This window comes from Apteryx rowi, unplaced genomic scaffold (assembly GCF_003343035.1).
Source record: "Apteryx rowi isolate R43461 unplaced genomic scaffold, aptRow1 scaffold_35, whole genome shotgun sequence".
NCBI classification, from domain to species: Eukaryota; Metazoa; Chordata; class Aves; order Apterygiformes; family Apterygidae; genus Apteryx; species Apteryx rowi.
Window position 1 is genome coordinate 535338 of NW_020449974.1, and position 21067 is coordinate 556404.

At 57.4% G+C, this 21067-nt stretch overlaps 3 protein-coding genes across 3 annotated transcripts in view; 2 read left to right on the forward strand and 1 right to left on the reverse strand.

Annotated features, from left to right (window-relative positions):
* LOC112969429 (homeobox protein not2-like) overlaps positions 1-5234 on the forward strand; it is a 6623-nt gene extending 1389 nt beyond the window's left edge. Inside the window, exons 2-3 of the mRNA XM_026072753.1 lie at positions 3970-4178; positions 5076-5234. Of these exons, the coding sequence (XP_025928538.1) occupies positions 3970-4178; positions 5076-5234 (368 nt within the window). The remainder of the gene's footprint in view (positions 1-3969; positions 4179-5075) is intronic.
* Positions 5235-8546: 3312 nt separating this feature from the next.
* SMYD5 (SMYD family member 5) lies at positions 8547-15667 on the forward strand. The gene is made up of 13 exons (XM_026072731.1): positions 8547-8672; positions 9426-9534; positions 10160-10299; positions 10633-10754; positions 11452-11521; positions 11956-12060; positions 12683-12745; positions 13333-13403; positions 13545-13651; positions 14250-14306; positions 14955-15049; positions 15160-15230; positions 15456-15667. Exons 1-13 carry the CDS (start codon positions 8559-8561, stop codon positions 15592-15594), a joined length of 1263 nt encoding a protein of 420 aa, XP_025928516.1. The 5' UTR covers positions 8547-8558; the 3' UTR covers positions 15595-15667.
* Positions 15668-17157: 1490 nt separating this feature from the next.
* PRADC1 (protease associated domain containing 1) overlaps positions 17158-21067 on the reverse strand; it is a 4733-nt gene continuing 823 nt past the window's right edge. Inside the window, exons 2-5 of the mRNA XM_026072728.1 lie at positions 19457-19557; positions 18816-18925; positions 18260-18427; positions 17158-17732 (exon numbers count right to left, since the gene is read on the reverse strand). Coding sequence (XP_025928513.1) covers positions 17612-17732; positions 18260-18427; positions 18816-18925; positions 19457-19557 — 500 coding nt within the window. The 3' untranslated portion in view covers positions 17158-17611. The remainder of the gene's footprint in view (positions 17733-18259; positions 18428-18815; positions 18926-19456; positions 19558-21067) is intronic.

Consider the following 21067-nt stretch of genomic DNA (forward strand, 5'->3'; position numbering starts at 1 on the left):
GTAGGGTTGTGCGTGGGTGGGAGCGTGTGTGTAGTTTTCCCCCAGGTGTGGGTTGTGGGTAGGCTGTGTGGAGGGGGGGTGTAGTGTGTGCATGTGGATGAGAGTGTGCGGAGGTGTTTGTGTCAGGTGTAGATGAGTGTGTAGGTAAGTTTGTGTGTGTGTGTGTGTTTGGGGGAGTGTGTAGGGGTGCTTCCCTCAGGTGTGGGTGAGGGGTTGTGGGTAAGTCAGTGTGGGGTGTGTGGACAGGAGTTTGTGTAGGGTGTGCGGTCAGGTACACTGTCAGGTGTGGACAAGTGTTTGGGTGCAAGCGGGTGTAGGAGTGTTAGGTAGTGGCTGGGGGGTGTGTGGATGGGGGTGTGTGTGCAGAAGTGTGTTGGGTGTGTGAACAGGAGTGTGCTGGGTACGGGTGACAATGTGTTGTGGGTTGTGTGTGTCTTGTAGAGGGCTGTGGGGGTGAGCGTGGAGGAGTGCATGTCTGGTGGGGTGTGTGGATGTGTATGCGCATGTGTGTAGGGTGTGTGTGAGGTGAACTTGTGGAGGAGGACTGTGTACACCTATGTGGTTGTGTGTGGATGGGAGGGTGTGCTTGTGTGTAGACAAGCTTGTGTGTGTCCGAAGTGTGTGCGTGTGTAAGAGCGTGCCCCTCCGCCTCTGGAGGGGTGTGCGGGTATGTGTGGGTATGTGTYCAAGTGTGTGGGTGTAGGAGTTTTTGCCTGGAAGGTGTGGATGAGTGTGTGTGTGTATTTGTGAAGAGAGTGTGTATCTACAGAGGAGTGCATATGCCACCTAAGGCAATGCGTGTGTATTGTGGAGGGTGTTGCAGATATACCCATGCAAGGAGTGCGGTTGTACGTGTGTGTGCGTTTGTGGAGGGTGCACAGCGTGTATGTTTGTAATAAAGGAGATGTGCAGGGACTGTATTGGTGTGTCTCTTTATGGTGTGTATATTTGGGGGGGGCAGGGAACCAGCAGAGCTGCGTGAGGTGGTGCACAGCATACGTGTGTGTGTGTGTGTGTGTGTGTGTTTCGGGCCAGCAGGCCCTGCTGCTGGGGTGTTTCTGTGCAGCGCGTGACTGTCGGGGCGCAGGGCTCCTCCACCTGGGCACTCTTTTGGCACGACTCTTCCAGCTACTTGCTTGCGGCTTTGGCTTTGCTCATACTCGAAAAGGAGGGTTTTGGGTGGCAAAAACTTGCTTTTTTTTTTTTTTTTTCCTTCCCTCCTCCCTCTACTACTTTAATTTCATCGCGTTCAGCCTCTCTTCTGACTCCAGGGCTCAGAGACTTAAAGACTTGGGGCGAGGCAGTAGAAACGAGGGAGGGAGAGGAAAGCGTTTCCCCAATTATTTTTCCCCTTTTCCCTTTTATAGTGCTTGGCTGTAAATGGCTAATACTAATTATCAATGCTAAATGACTGGGTGAAGTGAGACCCTGGTGACACGATTTCTTTCCTTCAGGCTTGATTTTTTTGTAGAAGGTTTTGGGTATGGGACGGTCTCTTCACGTCCACGTGTACCTTCCACCTGCATTTTAAGGGCTGCTTTGCATATAGCGTAATTTATTTTTCTTTAAAGAAAAAATCTGGTTTTGCTCCTGCTCCAGAAAACCCAAGTCAAAAAGACTGGTAGAATTACACTGTGGTGGTGGATGATACAGGCTAGTCCACTGCTTTTTCTGTATTTTCATTGAGCTGTATAGTAATACTTTAAAAGCAAAAACTACTCGCTTATTTTAATGAAGTGCCTCAATTCCGAATAGCTGACACCTTAAACTTTCTTGAAATTAAGTATCTCTCTGTGTTGAGAGCCTGATCCTGTGGTTATTGCCCAGGCAAAACCTCTAACCTACATCCAAGAATTTACTTTACTATTTACTTTCCTTTTATTAGGAACTCAGATTTGGTCCTGGTAGTTACCAGCTTCAGATACCAGAAGTATTTGCTACCTTCAATCTGTTTTTAACTACTTAGAATAGCTATTTAATATATATTATTTCTTATACTAGACAGCATCTGCATGTTTATGTATGCTATTCTATTGTATTATATCAAATATGCAGATATGAAAATATAGTTAGACAACTTGCAAACCTATTTCCACAGAGCATTTCTCATTTGAAATCACACTTGCTATTATCCAAGTATCAAAATAGGAAAAAAAAATGTTGCTAGTGAAATTATTTTAGTGATGAAAACAGTTTTAAGTGCAATTATGGCTGTTAAGCTGTCAGGTCTCTGTCACACAAATCCTTCATCACATGCATAACTTTTACCCAGCGGATGAGATGAAGTAGGGCGAAGTGCCCGTTTGCCTGGAGAACGTTACGGCGTCAATCGTTCAATGGGAGATAAGTAGCTGCTGTGAATCAGCGTTGTTTTGCGTAGCGTTTTCACGGAAGTTAAAGAAACTCTCTCAGCTTGCCGAGATTACGTTACAGCAGTCGAATGTCTCAGTGTGCTGCTGCTCTACCCTAGCTGTGTTGTAAAATAACTTAGGGTGAAGGGACCTCTGCAGGCTGGTAGATCCAGCGCCCTGCTGCAAGCAAACCTAGCGTCAGGGCTAGACCGCGTTGCCCGGGGGCTGTTTTTTCAGAACTGCTGTAGTCTGACTGTTCATGGCCTGATCCTGCAAACACATGCTCTGCTTTCCACCCCAGAACGGTCCTGTTAGCTGAAATAATGAGTTCTTAGTTAAGCATGTGCCTGAGTGTTTGCAGGACAGAAACACATCATTCTAACAGCTTAATAGTTTTACCATCAGAAATGTCTTAGTGCTGGTATTAACGAGTTCCTAACGTATACACAATCGTATTTTGATACTCAGAGATGCTTTCATGACGCCCTGTGACCGGTCATCTCATCTGGGAAGGCAGGTCCCATTGCGTGGAGGCTTTCTGGGGCGCAGAGCAGGGGCAGAGGTCCCCAGGTCCAGCAGTTTATTGGCAGCGAGCTGCACTGCCTCGACTGTCTCTTGAACGCTTTACGTTTGGATGTGCAAAGCCTGAATTAATCTGCGTGTACACGTTGCGATTCCAGAACCAGCATTTTGGATTCAGTTTTTCTTGCCCTCTTTCCTTAATCAGTCGTTGCGTGGGCTCGTGGTCTTTCCGCCCTGCCGTTCTAGCAGGGAGATCTGGCTCACGTGGAGGTCGGTCAGGAGGACGGGGCTGGCGGCAGTCAGTCCTGTGCCTCCCGGGGAGTGATCGTGGGTAAAGCAATCACGCTCCTGCTCACCGAGATGTGTGTGAATCGAAGCCTGTGCTGCTCTGTTGGCAGGATGAGGGCTGGAGAAACAACACTGCTCTTAATCTGGTGCAGTTGGATCATGTGACAGTGCTGATGTTTTACTGTATGTTAATTAGGTAATTATTTTTATCGCCAGGCCTAAAGTAAATAGGGGGCTGTGCTAGACGCAGAGAGCAGATCCGCTTGTCAGTCCTGCGAATGCCTCTGCACACGAGTAACTTCAGGCACCGTTCATCCTGCCAAGGCCAAAGGGACTGGGGACAAGGACCTGCGCAAGGGCTGCTGCCTGTGCGGACAGCCAGCCTTTAGACGCTTGATATTAGGGACTCCCTGAGCTGGAGGAGGGGTCTTAGTGTTTAAAAGCTTGTAATGGATTTTGTTTATTATGGTATAAAGCTCAGGTATAGGTGGGGGTCAAACCTTGCTCATGTTACTGAGTTGTCAACTTCTTTGGGTCTCTCTGCGTGCCCAGGAGAGTCCTAGGTTGTATCGGCGGTTAGGACATCCCTGCTTCTCTTCTCGGTGTGTTTCTGCTACTTTCTCCCAACATACTTTCGTGCTGCATGTTGTAGCACAGCCATACTTGGACCTCAATGTCAGCTGAAGTAAGCTGGGCTCGGTACTTGATAGGGCAGCYACAACCAGTGTGCTGTGGGCACGGGGCGTTTGCTGGGAGACGTGCAGACCTCCTTGATTGCCGCTTGTTGATTCCTGCTCCTTGCTTGCAGGTCTGGAGTTGTCTCACTGTGTAGGTGCCGGCTCGCTGGGCCCTCCTGTGCCTTGGAGGTCTGGGGGACCCTGTAAGATGAAGAGGGTCCGCACGGTCTTCAAACCAGAACAGCTGGAGCGGCTGGAGCAGGAGTTCCTCAAGCAGCAGTACATGGTGGGCACGGAGCGAGTAGACCTGGCTGCAACTCTGCATCTCACAGAGACTCAGGTAAGGAATTAGGGGAGTTGGGGGTGGTGGCATAGATCCCGGATCTGGGTTCAGTCTGTGATGATTCCCCCTCCATGAAGAGCAGCTGGAGGAGCACATGATGCCGAGCGACCTGCTGTGAGATAACATTGAAACCACATGTTTGAAGAGATGCAAGATAGGTTTAGACATTTTATGAGAAATAACGTTTTTTTATCTAAGAAGTGAAATAAAAAGCATTTAGGCACACAGATGTTTTTGCTTTGGAGTTAAGCTGGGTTGGACTAATGTAGATTGAGATCACCTGGAGAYGGGTTGTGCAGTGAGTGTCCTTTTATGACATTTTCTGCTTCTCTGAGCATGTTTCCTTCCCACTGAAAGCCACTTAGTTATTGCAGAAAGGAGGACCCGTGCAATCTTGCCTGGTGGGATCCAAGTAGGCAATTCAGCTGCGGGGGAAAGGAAGAGCAAAGCAAGGGGATGGAGTGGCACTGGGAGAGAGAGGGAGGTGGGAGCAGCCAGAGAGCAGGTGTAGGGGTGGCTGGGTGTCCCATCTTGCTCCCTGGCATCCGAGGGCTATTTCTAGCCCTTCCCTTCTTCCCCCGGGCAGAGCCTTCCCTGTGCAGCTGCATCTCCCATCTTCCCTGGTGCTTTCTCCCAGCATCGCTCTGTCCTCCATAGTGAGGCCTCTTCCTGCTCACGCTCGCTGTGCTCTGAGCAGAGAAGGGACATGTCCCCCGCTGTAAGGAACTCTGCCTTTTGGGGACATCTGTCTCAGAAGCATGTTGCAGTACCCACCTTTGGAAATGGGGTCCCGGAGACTTGGACTTGCTGTTTGCTAGCCCAGCTGGGGGACTCCAGATGTGCTGTGGAGTGTGAGGGGAGGCTCAGCCTGCTGTCGTGCCGTTTTCCTGCTAGGTGAAAGTCTGGTTCCAGAACCGGAGAATCAAATGGAGGAAGCAGAGCATGGAGCAGAAGAAGGCAAAGCTGACTCAGTTCGGAGTGATTCAGCCTGCCACTGCAGACTCAACAGACATCAAGGACCATGAGGAGGACACTGTGGATGTTGAGCTTTGAACAGCTGATGAGATTCAGCTGCCACTGTTGTTTCAGAGCAAAAACTGCAACCAATTTACAGCTGTGTCTGCTYGATGGCGATACTGGGGATGCAGACATACCTGTGCTGCTTTGGTCCAAGCTAGGCATTAAGCTCCTCTCTGAGAGCTGGAGCTACAGGACTAAACTGCTGCTGGTTGGGAGGAAATCTCCAAATATAGAGGCCCCTGTTTCATAGCTGTGCGCCGCAATTCCTGGGGCTTAATCACCAGGCCAGTTCTGCCTGGTGGTGCCCTGGTTGTGGCGAGGCAGCTGATCTCGCTCACTTGCTATTGATGTGCCAGGAAGCACAAACCATTTCAGTAGAGAGGCCAGGGTGACAATTAGATGGTGTCCCTGACTGTTGTGAGAGTGAGGGCATTTGAACGCAGGGTCACTTGGCGGGAGACCTGTGCTGGGAGGAGAATCAGCCCGACTGTTTTCTCCAGGTCAGTTTGATTGCCGCGTTCAATGCCTAGATTGCAACAGATCAGAAAGTCCCTTGCTCCTAACCACAAACTTTATCATTACATTTGCAGTAAGATGAACCAGGTCTGAGCAAACACCAGGAGAAGTGAGCTGCAGGGCCTGCCGCTGCCAAGACAGCGGGGCTTTATCCCACGTTGTGGTCCTGCCTCTCCTGTGTCCTTGACCTGATCTTAGCCCCACTCAATTGCCGTGCTGGGTTCCCACATGGCTGCAGAATCAGGCCCTAGGTGGGAACAAGGCAGCCTGAGGAGCAAGTCTGCCCGAGAGCTGTGGCGGCTTGCAGCCTGGAAAAGAAGTGCCTTCTCCTGTCCTGTGCACCGTTTGGTGTATTTTTGCCTTTGTTTTGGCTTCCAAAACCCAGATGACAACCCAGCGTGTCCCCCTGCCTTCTGCCGTTGTCTTACTTGGCCAAGATTGTATGCTGCTACAGCAGGGATTTAGACACTCCGCTTCACTGAGGTGTGGGGACCAGGGCTTTTATAAAAAGGCAGCTTTCAGAYGCCTCTGATGCCTCAGACAACCCCCTGCCCTTAATCCAGATGTGATTCTGGCCCAGACAACAGTTGCTGTGTTCCCTCCTCATTATACATTAAGGTGCCATGGGAAGCAGCATCTGGAGTTTTTGGCTAGCACATCTGTAACTGCACAGTGCAGGTGGTAATTGTGATTTTAGTGGGTGGAAGGGCTTTGAGGGGTCAGGACCAAGTATCAGACTCTCCCTGCCTGTGTTTTAGTAATTCTTAGGGGCTGGTGTCCGCACCGGCAGCAGCTAAGTGCTCTTGGGTCAGGCTGTCAGTGCTCGGGCTGCCATCTCGCCTTCCTAGGTTTGCCCAGGGTACCAGGCACGATGTTGCATGAGCTCAGGATTATTTATTGTCTCTTTCTGACTTGGAACACTGTATTTCACTTTACTCTTATATTGTTATTTATAGAAATAACCTTTTTTTTCTTGACAGGTGTCACTTATTTATTTGCTTTATTTCTGTATCAATAAAAATCTAGCGTATTTTAAACAGAGAGATGGGCATGGCTGGGGAGAACCAGGCTTCGGCATCTCTTTGGTTTCTGAGCAGGCGGTGATGCCTGGGTGGCTTCTCATGGGACTGGCACTAAACAGCCTCGGTGAAACACGGACTTGGCCCACAGTTGTCAGGGATGGTTTATCCGTCCCTTTTGCTGTGTTCGGTTTTCACTGTGGCACTCGCAGCAGGCTCTGCCCCTTGCCTGGCTTTGTGGTGTCCCCAATCTCTGGTACCAGGGGAGCTGCCTGGGCTCCCTCTAGTGCCCTCGTGGCCTCAGACCTTTGATGTGGGTCCCTCATCTTTGTGGTTGAGGGATGCTCCTGCCTCATCTTGCAGGAGGCAGCCCTTGACCCGTTTCAGAGCAGCTGTGACTCAGGACCTCTCTTTCTCCAGCCTGATCGCAAATTCTTGATCTAAAAGGGGGATCAGGTGTGTGAGTAGTGCCAGAAATCACCTGTGCTTGCCACGGTGGCTGCGTGACGTCCTAGGAGGACAATTCCTCTGTGGCCTCCTGCTCCCGAAGCGCAGAGAGCTGCCTGGGGTTTATAGCAACAGCCGATTTGCTTCTGAGAAACAACCCYGCTGTGCAGGCTATGAAGCCTCTCCAGAAGTATTCTCAGGCGTATACGATATGCACAAGCAGAGGGGATTTCTCGCCTATCTCTTTGCAGCTTTTACAATATTTCTGTGCGTTTTGCTTGAAAAATAGGCTGAACTGTGTTTCGAAGGGCAGCGTGCTGCTAATGCAAGCTGGAGTACTGTTTCCTCTGGGATGTTTCATGGGAAAAAGAAGCTCTATATCTTTTTTATTCCTCTCTCCCTTTCTTTGTTGTTACTATAGGAAATACAGAGAGTAAAAAAAGAGGAAAAAAAAATCCACCTTTTCCTCCTTCTAGTAAGACCCCAGCTGTCAAAAAATAACAACTGCTTCCAAACAGCAGAAGTCATGAAAAGGTGTCTTCTTCTCACCCGTTTTCATTCCTGCCATGCCGACAGAAACACGAAAGCAGGTTTTTYCCCCCCACTTTCTCGTGCGTTTTCTGGTTAAACCCAAAGTGAGCGGGGACAACTTGGGAACAGATCAGCTGGAAGGGTCAGAAAACGGGAGGAAAACCTCTTTCCAATTTGAATTTTTGAGTGAATTAAAAAAAAAATAACAAGAATTTCACCCTTGCCAGAAGTTTCGGAGGGTTTTTTTTTCTTCTTCAATAAGCAAAGGATTTTGGACAAAAGTGCGGAAAAAAAGATTTTGGGGGGGGGGGAAATCGGTGCCCTGTATCACAGACAGGCGAAAGATCACTCGAGCATTTTAAAGGAAGGCGAATTTGAAGCGTTCCTGGCCGGGCCGATCGAGTCCGAAAGGCTCCGGCTTCGCTTGTTGGAAAATGGGACGTTTCTCCTCTGTCCGGTGGCGAGGCCGGAGCAGGCCCCGCGCCGAATAACCGCCGCCTTTTYCCCGATTTCGGGGCCTTCGCGGGCTGGTTTCGGCGACTCGCCAAACATTGGGGTGTGGGGGGGTGGTTAGAAATTAAAAAAAAAAGCGTGGTTTTCCACAGCGGGGAGAAGGGCGCTGCTGCGGAAGCCCCATTTTGGGGGTGGCGACGGGGACGGGGAGGGGGGCGATGCGCTAAGATGGACGCCGGCCCTCGCCCACCCGGCGGGCCGGGCGCCGTCCCCGGCGGGGGGAGGCCGCCGTCGGCCATCTTCACGCGCGGGGCGCCGGCGAGGCGAGGAGGAAGAGGAAGACGCGTTTCCCGCCCCCGGCGGGTCAGAGCGGGGAAGTCGCCGCCCGAAGATGGCCGCCTCCGCGGGGGACGCGTGTGGTGGCGGCGGCGGCGGTGGCGGCGGGGTGGGYGGCCGGGCCGGGGCCGGGGCGGCGGCGGAGGCGCGCTTCATCAGCAGCGCCAAGGTGAGGCCCCCGTCCCCGTCCCGTCCCATCCCATCCCGGCCTCCCCCTTCCCCTTCTCCTCCCCGCGCCGCCGGCATGGCCGCAGCGGTGGATCCCTGGGAGGGGGACAATCCGGTGCCGCCACTGCCTTCGGTGAAATAACCCCCCGTATTTGCCACGGGAAATACTCCAGGAGCCGTTTGGGGAGGGGGGGAAACGCAGGATCCGCCCTGCAGGATATTCCCACCATCGCTCCGGGCTGGGTTTTGCCCTGGCTGGGGATCCAAGGAGAGATTTCGGGGGCCTCTCTGGGTGGGCTTTAGGTTTCGGGTCCCTTTTCCTTTTCCTTTTCCCCTTTCTTTTTCCTTTTTCCTTTTTCTGTTTCCTTTTTCTGCTTCCCTTTCCCCTTTTCCTTTTCCTTTTCCCCTTTCCTTTTTCCTTTTCCTTTTCCCCTTTCCTTTTCCTTTTTCCCTTTTCTGTTTCCTTTTTCTGCTTCCCTTTCCCCTTTCCCTTTTCCCTTTCCCCTTTCCTTTTCCCTTTTCCCCTTCCCTTTCCCCTTCCCCTTTTCCCATTTTCCTGTTTCCCCCTTTCCCCTTTTCCCCTTCTCCCCTTTTCCCCTTTTCCCCTTCCCCTTTTCCCCCTTTCCCCCTTTCCCTCTTCCCCCTTTTCTCCTTTTCCCCTTTTCCCTCTTTCCCCCCCTTACCCCCCTTTCCCCCCCTTTTTCCCCTTTCCCCTTTTCCTTCCCCCCGCTGACCGCCCTGTCTCGGTTCACAGGGAAAAGGCCTGTTCGCCACCAAGAGCATCCGCAAAGGGGACACCGTCTTCGTGGAGCGGCCCGTGGTGGCCTCGCAGTTCCTCTGGAACGCCCTGTACAACTACAGAGGTGAGGAGAGGGGCCACCGGCGGTGCGAGAACCCCAATTTCTCAGCGGTGTGAGGTGCCAACCAAGTCACACCGTTACGGAGCGCAGCCCGCAGAGACGCCGGTGTTCTCGAGAGACGTGAGAAATGAAAGAGAAGGACGAGAAGAGCAGGATTTTATAGCGCCTGGCTGCCTGTGGCTTATTCTGCTCTGCGCGGCTGGTGTGGTTTTTGGGAAGCTCCGGTCTTGGCCCCAGGGAGAGGAAGATACTGTGCGACTTGGGTGAAATCAAGGCAAGGGCAGGGGATCAGATGCGAGCTGGGTCTCGTGCTAACTGGACGTTGCTCTCTGCCGAGCTCCATTGCACGTGAGCAAAATGAGGATGTTTTCCACGCGTATCGCAGGGCCCTTAAACGCTTCCCAGCATTATAAGGATGGCAGATGAGGGCTGAGGGCAGGAATTTTGAATGACGGCGGGAACGATCCTTCAAACGGAGCGAGAGGTGGGAGGTGGTGACTCCAGATCAGAGGTGGTGGGCTCTGGTGCTGCCAATACCGGCTGTGCTGGTTTATCCCGCGCTCCGGGCCCTTTCCCTTTCGCAGGCTGCCGTCTCACTGCGCYGTCCGGTTGTGTTTTCTCCCCGCAGCCTGCGATCACTGCTTGCGGGCTTTGGAGACGGCGGAGGAAAACGCCCAGCGGCTGCTGGGGAGAAGCTCCCAGGTGCTGCCTCACCCGGAGCAGTGCAGCATCCGCAAAGACCTGCACCAGCAGTGTCCCCRGTGCCAGGTACGGGGTTGCCGGGAAGGAGCACGATCGTAGTGGGGCTGCTAAATCCCTTATAGCATCTGGCCAAACACTTAGTCCGGCTTTCTGCCCCCGAATGCTGCATGAGTTCATCCCTACAGGCTTCACTCAACTCCTCAGGGGAGTTTGCATCTCCTGGGGCCCAGGGAGGGATTTACCATGGTGTAAAATCCGTGTCTGCTCTTCCCTTCTCCCTCTCGCGATGGCTGAAGAGCCTGGGCTCTGCTCCGATGGGCAGACGGGGCATGGTCAGGGCCCAGCACCCGCTTTGCCTGCCGCTGCAGCTAACGCCGGGCGCTGTGCCCCTCGCTCTAGGTGACGTACTGCAGTGCTGAATGCAGGCAGTCCGCTTGGGAGCAGTACCACCAGGTCCTCTGCCTCGGCCCGTCCCGYGAGGACCCCACGCACCCCCTCAACAAGCTGCAGGAGGCATGGAGGTAGGGGAGCAACCCRCCCGCCGCTCCGGGGGCAGAGGAGCTGGCTGTCCCGGTCTAGGTGACACTTGTTGGGGACAGTCCTGGCTTTACATCCCTGCATGAGGTGGCTGGTGGGACCTGGTGGCTGTGAGACACTGCTCCCCTATGAAGCCCAGGCCTACCTGCTGCTTGGCAGCAGGTGACTTTGTGCCAGCAGCACAGGAGTTGGGAAACGGGGCCGAGCAGTTCTTGTTTTTCTCCCAGTAAAGGGCTGCGAAGCCCCGAGCAGCRCATCCCTCACTCCTGCAATTTTATAGTGCGTCTGCACATCTCCAACCTCCCGGASATCTGCCTCGCAGCACCCCTGTGGGTACATAAAGCTGTCCCTGCTTGCAGATGACAAAACGGGCACAGAGAGGAGAAGCGACATCCCTGACCCAAGACGGTCACAAATCCCAGCTCTTGCTGCACTCCTGGRCTTTGTATGGGACCAGGATTTATTCCCCAGGCCGTATTGTAGCAGGATGGTTGGCCACTGTTTGTATGCTTGGTACAGGCAGGCAGGCGCAGGCTTCTCCTCCTTGCCCGGAGCAGTGCCGGGTCCCCACGCGGTGATGCTGGGCGTTGATGTGACGGGCTGCTCCTGCCTCCYTCCAGCTTTTTCCTTCCATACCAGCACTGATCTGCTCATCTCTCTTCTTCCCTTTTATTCCTGCAGAAACATGCATTATCCGCCGGAGACTTCCAGCATCATGCTGATGGCACGGATGGTTGCCACCGTCAAGCAGGTACGTCTGCAATTTGGGGCCACAGCTGCCGGTGTGAGGTTTTCTCTTCCCATTGTGTCTGTTGTTCCCAAGGACCGATCTCTTCTCCAGTGGTCGGCAAAGCAGGGTCCTGCTTCAAGAGGCTGCAGCGTTGAGTGATCCTTGGTCATGGGGACATCAGGCAGCAGAGAAGGCTCCTATGTCCTGAGCCAAGCAGGACTTTTTCTCCTTACCAGATTAACACACATTTTTCAGAACCGAACCTTTCCTCTGGCTCCGTTTCTTTTGCCCAGCTTTACTCTGACAGTAAACTACCGCTGCGTGAACGCTTCTGTTGCTCCTTGATAGCAGGCTGGATACCTCCGAGCTCGGCGGGGCTTGTCCCCTCCTGCYTCTCTCCCGGCTGGCGAGGAAAGCGGTGTTAGTGCAGTGCATTTGCTTGATTTCTTTTTCAGGCTAAGGACAAGGACTGGTGGATAAAGGTCTTCTCCCAGTTCTGCAGTAAGACGGCAAACGAGGAGGAGGAGATTGTGCACAAGCTGCTGGGGGACAAATTTAAGGTAAGAGTCGGGCAGCCCTCGGAGGCATTGAGTGCTGGGAACCCCTAAGCTCGCCGTCTCCCAGCCCGTGTGTGCGAGTCCGCGGATGTGGAGGCCCCGTTACCTCTGGGATGGGAACAGGCTCTCAGTGGGGGGTTTGCGGACCCACATACAGCAGGTCCCAGCACCCAGGGGTGCAGCGATGAGCAGGCTGGCTTGGTCCCACTGCCTGGTCTGGGAAGTTAAGCATGTGTTGAACTGGTGCTGGGATGGGAGATGCTGGAAATCCCGAAGTGGGGTGCCCAGCCCCGTTAGGGACCTCTGCTGAGCTGACAGAGAGGGAATGGGTCATTTAGCAGGCTTTGGGCTTTGGGGTGCTGCAGAAGAACAAGCTGGTAGTTTCTGCGATGGAGATGCTTCCCCTTGGGAATGGGACAGGGTGATATTTCGCTGCTGAATGGGTGGCTTTTGCTGCTAAAAAGGGTGGATTTTGCTGCTCCAAGAGCAGCAGCCTCCAGCCTTGCCGTGAAGGCCGAGGAGCCCGACTCCTGAGCCCTGCGGCTCTTGCTGGGCTCAGCTGTCAGCCCGGGTGTGACGCCCGGTGGCATCTGCCCCCCCTGATGTTGTTGCCGTTTCCCATCAGGGCCAGCTGGAACTGCTGCGGTTGCTCTTCACAGAAGCTCTTTACGACGAACATCTCAGCAGGGTGAGTGGAGCGACCTCCCCGCTAGCCTGCGAGTGCKGCTGGACCCTATGTTTTGTGCTAGTCCCTCTAGGTCACGTCTGCCCCAGACTCCCCGGGGAGTCCACTTCCCCCCAAGCTCCCCGTGGGACTTGAGGCACGTGTTGGTGCATGTGTGCGTGCAGGGTAGCGTGCAGCTGGGTCGGCAAGCGGGTCTTCTTCGGCACGTGATGGATCAAAAGTGCGGGCGCAGGGGGAGGGCAGCTCCTACAGCAGGTGGAGGTCCCTTTCCTCAGGGAGACCCAGTGCTCCCAGTTTCTGGACTGGCCTCACGTGTGTGTGAGTGTCTCCCTCCTGAAAATCATGACGGAGCATCAAATCACAGCTGCAGACTCGCTGCCTCAGTTTCCCCCAACGGGTCTCACTCCAGGCATCTCCGGGGACCGTTGCTTTGTCGGGGCCAGGCGCCTATGGGAGCGTTTCTGCCCCCATCCGTGTGGGCCTGGGGCCCCGGGGCGGGCAGCGCTGGCCCCTGGCAGCGGTGGGATGTGGAGCGAGGTACCACTGCGGGCCGGCCGGGGCTCAGCCGCTCTCTCATCTCCCTCCTGCAGTGGTTCACTCCTGAAGGCTTTCAATCCCTCTTTGCCCTCGTTGGGACCAATGGCCAAGGCATAGGAACCAGGTAATGGGGCTTCCCGCTCGCTTCTCGCAGGGCGGCAGAGACGTGGCGTGGAGGGGATGGACAGTCCGTACATCCGTGTTGCCCTGGGTAATGGCTGGGTCCGGACTGGGCCGTCACGGTGTCCCTCTGCTTCCCCGATAGCTCTCTGAGCCAGTGGGTGCACGCTTGCGATGCGCTGGATCTCCCCATGCCCCAGCGAGAGCAGCTGGACGCCTTCATCGACCAGCTCTACAAGGATATCGAGAAGGGTAAGGCCCYGGTGTGGCCATGGGCGATGTCAGGCAGCTCCATTTGTAGGTCCCRGTGGGGTTTCTGCTCCTGGGGACTCCTCCCTGTGTGCAGGGACTAGCAGAGGTTCCCACTGGGGATCGGGAGAGCCTATTTCCCCCGGTCCACGTGAGCCACGTCTCACGCCATCGCTACCTGGACGGGGCAGGTCCGAGTTTGTGAGCAGCGTGGCCCAGGTGTACAGGTCGGAGTGGCTGGAGGGGAGATCCGGAGAGATCCCATGCAGAAAGTCCAGCTTGCAGCGGCGCTGAAAGACCCATTTACCATTTTTTGGACTGACTTAGGCTTGCCCCTTCGAGGAGCTGCTGATGCAGCTGTGTGAGGGACAGGGGAGCATCTGCTTGACCTGGGGGTGCAAATCTCCATGTCCTCCATGCTTCTTGGTGGTGAGGGAAGTGGGCTTGGAAACCACCCTCCAATATACAGTCCCTAAAGCAAGCGCTGCCTGGATGCACGTGTCCGCACTGGCGGATGTCCCCCCTTGCATGCGCTGAGCCGCATGCGTGGAAGAGCCGGAATGGCCCACGCAAAGCCTTAACCCCCCTCTCTGTGCTGCAGAGTCAGGAGAGTTCCTCAACTGCGAGGGATCGGGTCTCTACGTTCTCCAGAGCTGCTGTGAGTAACACAAGGACTGGCAGGAAAAGTAGTCGTGGGGATAGGGATGTCCAGTGCTAGACCGTCTTGCGTTTTCCTAAAAGCCTCTGGGTGGGACGGGATGGGATGGGATGGGACGGGATGGGATGGATGCTGTCCTGGGGCCTGGTTCTTCTCTCAGGGTCTCCTGGCACCTTTCCCAGCTATGAGATGGTCAGTTGTGCCTCGAACAGACTTGGACGTGATGTGGGCTCCGGAGCTGCGTGTGCCGTTGGCAAAGAGACCATCTCGGGCCTTGTCTGAGTGAAACGGAGCCGGGTGAACCGTTAATGCAAGGGAAGGCCTCTGCCTTGGCCAGGCCACAGGGATGTAGGATGGGACGTCCTACCACCCCGAGCCACCTTCTTTCACTCCTAACCATTAAAGGCAGAGTAGGGATGAGCAAGGCCTGGGGAGCGTCACGCTGGTGTCCCCAGGGCAGATGGGGTGGCACGTCCCTCTCTGTCGGGGGCACCGGCTCCTGGTGTGTCCCTGGCCACCGCTAGCCTGGAGAGCAGGCTCCGGCGGATGAAGCTGGCCTGGYGCATGGCCCATGCGGGATGCCAGGATGCCTCTGCCTTCGCCTTTTTCTGGAGACGTCCTTGCGGCTGAGCCCCGTCTTTCCCGTAGGTAACCACAGCTGTATCCCCAACGCCGAGACGTCCTTCCCGGACAACAACTTCCTCCTGCATCTGACAGCTCTGGAGGATATCGAGGCAGGAGAGGTGAGCCAGCGGGGCTGAGCCGAGCCCGGGGTGAGGAGCGGGACGAACCGCGCTGCTCCGGGTTTGTCGGAGCCGGCTCTCAGCCGGGCCCGTTTCTTTTTGCCCGGCAGGAAATCTGCATCAGTTACTTGGACTGCTGCCAGCGGGATCGGAGCAGACACAGCCGCCACAAGATACTCAGGTGGGGGCCGCTCGGCGGCGATGGGGAAGGCGCGCGCGTGGCGTAAGGGGCTCCCGGGCTTCCTCCGCGCCGCGGTTGGACCGCGGGGGGACTCGTCTCCGAACCGCGAGCCCTCCGGGTGGGGGGCAGCACCTTTAGCCCTTTCCTGGCTGCTCCATCCCCGTTGCCCCCCACCTCCTTACGCAGCCCCCTGGCTCTTTCTCCCCTTCCCGTCGCCTCCTCCAGGGAGAACTACTTGTTTACCTGCTCGTGTCCGAAGTGCCTAGCGCAAGCCGACGACGCCGACGTGACGTCGGACGAGGAGGAGGAGGGCGAAGGGGAGACGGATGACGCTGAGCTGGAGGATGAGATGACCGACGTTTGATCCTGCGGCCCGGAGGAAAGAGGAAAGGCAGGGAAGGGGGAGTCCGCCGAGACGCGGCAGCTTTAATACTAGAAACAGGGTTGTGTTGTGGGGTCGGGGTGGGAGGCCGCGTGCCGGCGGCGGGCGCCGAGGTCTGTCCGGCGGCGCGGGGCAGCGGCGGAGCCGGAGGCAGGCCCTGCTCCTGCCCGTCCTTGTCGTGTGCTCTGTGTGTGCGTGCGTGTGCGACGCCGTCCCCGGCGTCCCCGCGGGGAGAGGCCGGGAGCCGCCTTCCCAGCGGTGCTCCGGTGCATCCCGGTTCCTGCCGGCGCTCGCAGGGGACGCTAGAGGAAAGCGGGATCCGGCCAACGCCCGGGCCGGGGCAGGGGACGTCGCGGGCTAGCGGCGCTCGCGTCGTGGCCGCCTCCGAGGCCGCTCCGCCGTGTCTGTGCTGGCCGCGGGTACGGAGGAGCGGGTCCTTTCCTGCCCCGCAGGGATGAGGGGAATGTGCGTGTGTGCGTGTGTGTGTTGCGCACGAGGGTTACTATTTAATGTCTATATTAGCACTATCTACACACTAAGGAGCTGAGGTCCTTATACATATATATATATATATACACTCTCCATTTCACGCCTTGGCTTGCAGCAAGCAAGGGGTGAAGCGATTTTGCGGGTGGGACGGAGATGCTGTAGGGGCTCCARCGAGGAGAGAGGGGCCGGGGCTCCCTCCCGCCGGGCATCCTTGAGCGCTCCGGTGTCCTCGAGGGCACCGAGGGGTATYGGACCTTGCTGGGAGCATCTGTCCTCTTGCAGGGCTGCGGGATGGGGCCGGGGAGGAAGAGCCCTGCCTCACCAAAGGCTTCGCAGCCTTTGGGGGAGACCGACGAGCTCTGGCGGCTCCGCGAGCTCCGGAGGGCTGGCAGCTCTCGCTGCCGTGCTGGGTGCCATCCTGGCAGCCGCTCCGAGACGTCGGGTGCCAGGGACGGGGCCAGGCACTCGGTGCCTGCAGACCCCAGGCTGTCACGGCCGGGCCAGGCCAGGCCCAAGGGCAGGACGCTGACGGGGGTTAGCGCTAACTCTGGGTGCTGTGCGGAGACGTCGCCGGAGCCAGGCGGTTGTCATCCATCCCGTGCTGTCGGGACCGCGGGAAGCACGCTCGGGCGGCGAGGCTCGGCCCCGCCGTTTCGCTTCCCGCGGTGCCCGCGGCGGCCGGGACAAGGGGGACGCCGCAGGGAAGCGGAGACGGGCACCTCCGTCCCCGCCGTCCCCGCACCCCGCTGCTTGTCCCCAGCCCCGCGGCGTCCCGGGCCCTCGCGCCCTTCAGTGTTCGTAATAAACTGAGACTGGTGAAAAGCGGGGCTGCGTCGTTCCTACCGTTAAACCGGAGCGGGGTGAGTGCAGAGATGGGGGCCGCGATCCGGCTGGGGAGGGTGCAGGGACGAGGGCAGAGATGCCACACACGGCGGTGAGGTTGGACCGAGCCACCAGGGACGCAGCCGAGCGCGCTGCAGTTCCCTGCGTGGCATCGGCGCCGGGCGAGATTTGGCCCTTCGTTCCCCAGCCCCTGAAGAAAGAGGAAATTCTCCCTTCTCTAAAACCTGTTTAGACTTCGTTAGCTTGGACAAAAATATACAGACGTCGGGCGAGCCCTGCTAGTACAGACCGACCCCGGAGCTAGCTCTCCCTCCCGCCCCCCTGAGACTGCGTCCACGTAATACTCTAAATCGGCGGCACAAGCTACCGCYGGCATCGTAAAAACGTTTCCCGGGGAAGTGCCGGCCCGGTTCTCTGCTCTGGGCCACCACCTCCCTCCCAGAAAGTCCCTGCAAAGGTTCTTCAGCGCCACAGTGCAGGTCCCACCGCCGGCGCCGCCGTTCAGCCCGACGCCAGCGGCAGCGTGAAGGTCTTCCTGTTGCGGAATCCAGCAAGGCTGGGCGGTGGGATTTCGGGAGCGCGTGGAGGCCCTTTCCTCAAAACTGGTCCCCGGGGCGAGCTCCTGGGATCCCCCGGGAAGACCGCGACGCTCCGTGGCCTCCTGCTGCTACCAGAAGGTCCAGGGCGGCTGCATCATTTCGTACGTCGGGATGCTGGTGACGTTGACGGGGATGGAGATGACGGCCCACGGGAGCCCGTGCTGTTCCAGGGAGCGTCGGATCATGTACCTGGGAGGACAGAGGAGTGACGGGCGCGTGTGAGCCTCCCAAGCAGAACCTGGCCACGGTTAGCGCAAACTCCCARTGACCTTGAGGAGAAGCTCCGTGGATTAAGTATGACTGAATCCACCAAAAATCTGGCTCACAAAGCGCAGACGGGACATGCGGCTCCCTGGGACCTCTCTGGTTTGTGGGCACAAGGCTGTCACTTGGCCCTTCCCACAAGACGCTCCACATTTGGGAAGATCAGAGCATTGGGTGACCAGAACCAGATCCCGAAGGGCTGACGTACGCTGAGAAAACAGCCGCACGTAAGAACCTGGCACACAGGGTGACGCGGAGACCTCCTGGTCGCGAGGATGACACCACCCAAACCAGATCTGCTCCGAGAACCAGCCTCAGTGTTGGAGAGGGAGCCAGATGCCTCCAGCCTCCTCCGAGAGCAGCGACCTGCGTGGAGCTAACRCGGCCACCTGGATGCCGTGGTGGGCTCACGGCCGGCCGGCCGAGACGTGTCCCTCAGCCATGGTACCTACCCGTCCCTGCCCAGCAGGAAGAGCGCGGGGATGTCCGCCGTGCGCCTGGTGCTGTCCTGGATCATTTCGATATAGAAGCTGTCGTTATCGTAGGCGTTATCGGCAATAATCACCGCCCGTCCTCCGTGCTCCTGGATCACCCGCGTCTTCGACAGGAACGAGCAGCCCCTGGGGCACAGAGYGACCTGTCTAGGGACGCGGGAGCCGGGCGCCTCTCAGACAGCAAGCRCCAAGAGCTCGCCTGGAGATGCCCGAGACGCGGGCTGCCTCCCCGGCTCCGSGCGTTCCCCAAGCCCTTCCGATCTTGGACACCGCATTTTAGCAACAGGACTGCCCAAACTCCGCTGGTGGGCCACCACCTCCCCCAAAATAGGGCTTTTTCTAGCTTGCTGTAGGTTGTTTTCGAAGAGACCCAACAYGCTAAGTCCTCTCCCGGGATAGTTTTGCAACCAAGGGGAAGCGGCTGGAGGCGACGGTAAAACGCGGCCGCGGCCCCTTCCTGCGCTCCCGTCCCGGGTGCCCCCCACCCAAAGAGGTCCCGCAGCGCCGGACCTACCCCCGCTCCACCAAGGCGATCTGGTCTTGGATGAAGACCCCATTGTTCAGCTCGCCGCAGGCTTCGGGCGGATCCGCCGGGACCAGGTGGATCTGGTCGTACCTTGTGTTCTCCGAGGAAGAGACAGGCGAGGGTGAGCCAGGGGAGGGGAAACCGAGGCACGGCACCGTGCGGTGAGTCGCGCGAGGCAGGGAACGGCGGCGGAGGCTCTCGATCGGATCGGGGCCTGGGGCAGCCCCTTGGCAGGACACRGGGAGTCCTTAGGGCTCCGGGAGCACTGGGATGCTTGGACTCCGGGATCGAAGAGATGCTCCAAGCTCTTGCAAGAGCCCGGCTGGGACTGGCTCCTCCACGGAGGAGGAGGGAGTGTGCCCGGATTGAACGGGAGCATCTCTACCTGTTGAAGCCGGTCACGGAAATTTGGGAGCTGCCTGATCTAGGCTCCGGCGCGTGCCGAAAGCGCCGCTCCGAAAGCCTGGCGAGGCGGGAGGCAGCRTGCGCCTCCTTCCTAGGGGAAAGCTCCCGAAAGCTGCCCTTGCCGTTAGCTCCGCTTTCGCAAGGGGCTTCGAATCACCAGGCCCCACAGTGGAGAAACACGGGAATGGGGGGGGCTCCGAGACAAACCCCGTCCTTATACTTACAAACACTCCCCCAAAATCCTTGGCCGGAGTGGCAGTGAAGATGTAGCGGATGTCTCCGGGGCTCAGCACTTGGAAATACAAGTATTCATGGACGCGTAAACCTGCGGGCGCGCGGGGAGAGATGAGAGGCAACGAAAAGCCAACGGGAAATTCCTCCCGTGGGATTTTGAGCTGAACGCATGGCCACGGCCTCGATGTGCGGCTCATCCCGGGCAAGCGCCCTCCGTTTTAACCCTATTTAGGGTTTTCCGCTAAAAAAACCCAAAAGCCTCCCTCCGCCCCCTTGCGAAACGTCGGCGGCAAAACGGGGCCTTTCCCCGGGGGGGGCAGCTYGGCCGACGGCTCGTGACCTCCCGCGCCGTTCGGGCAGCCGATGCGCGAGAAACGAGACATCCGGGCAGGATGCAACGGTGGGGGACGGGCAGCGAGCGCAGCAGGGCCTGCAGCCCCCGGGGGCCCCGCAAACACCTGCAAAACGGGCGCTGGGGCATTGCCGGGGGGGGCAGAGCGGAGACGGGGGAAACACAGCCAGACGGGGGTGCACAGAAAGGGGAAACGCACCCCGATCTCCCAGGGGACAGGGGTGAAATGCATTGGATCACGGTGCCGGAAGGGGTGAAATGCACCCGGACCCAAGCGCCCTAAGGGCAGATGCACCCAGATTGGGGTGCCCCAAGGATAAATGCACCCGGATCGGGGTTGCACGGAGGGGAAAGGGGAAAATGCACACAGATCACGGAGGAGATAGGGGTATAATGCACCCGGATTGGGGAGAGCGGACGGGAAACGCACCCGTATCGAGGTGCCAGGAGGGATAATGCACCGAACCCGGCTGCATGGAGGGGAGATGTATCCCACTGGAGGTGCTGGGAAAGGAAATGCACCCAGACCAGGAGGCACAGAAAGGAAATGCATCCAGATCAGGACGCCTCAAGGGGAAATGCAGCCGCATCGAGGTGTCAGGAGGGGAAATGCACCGAGACAGGGATGCACGGCGAGGAAATGCATCCAGATCAGGATGCACGGAGGGGAAATGCACGGGGATCGAGGTGCCTCAAAGGGAAATGCACCCAGATCAGGATGCACGGAGGGGAAATGCACGGGGATCGAGGTGTCTCAAAGGGAAATGCACCCAGATTGGGGGGCCCCAAGGGGAAATGCAACCGGTTCGAGGTGCTGGGAAGGGAAACGCACCCGGAGCAGGACGCACGGAGGGGAAATGCACCCGGTTCGAGGTGCCTCAAGGGGAAATGCACCCAGATTGGGGTGTTCCAGGAGGACATGCACCCACATCGAGATGCACGGAGGGGAAATGCACCCGGACCGGGATGCACGGAGGGGAAATGCACCCGGATCGGGGTGCTGGGAAGGGAAATGCACCCGGACCGAGATGCCCCGGGGGAAATGCACCCGGATCAAGGTGCTGGGAAGGGAAATGCACCCGGACCGGGATGCACGGACGGGAAATGCACCCAGATTGGGGTGCCCCAAGGGGAAATGCACCCGAATCGAGGTGCTGGGAAGGGAAATGCACCCGGACCGGGATGCACGGACGGGAAATGCACCCGGTTAGAGGTGCCTCAAAGGGAAATGCACCCAGATTGGGGTGCC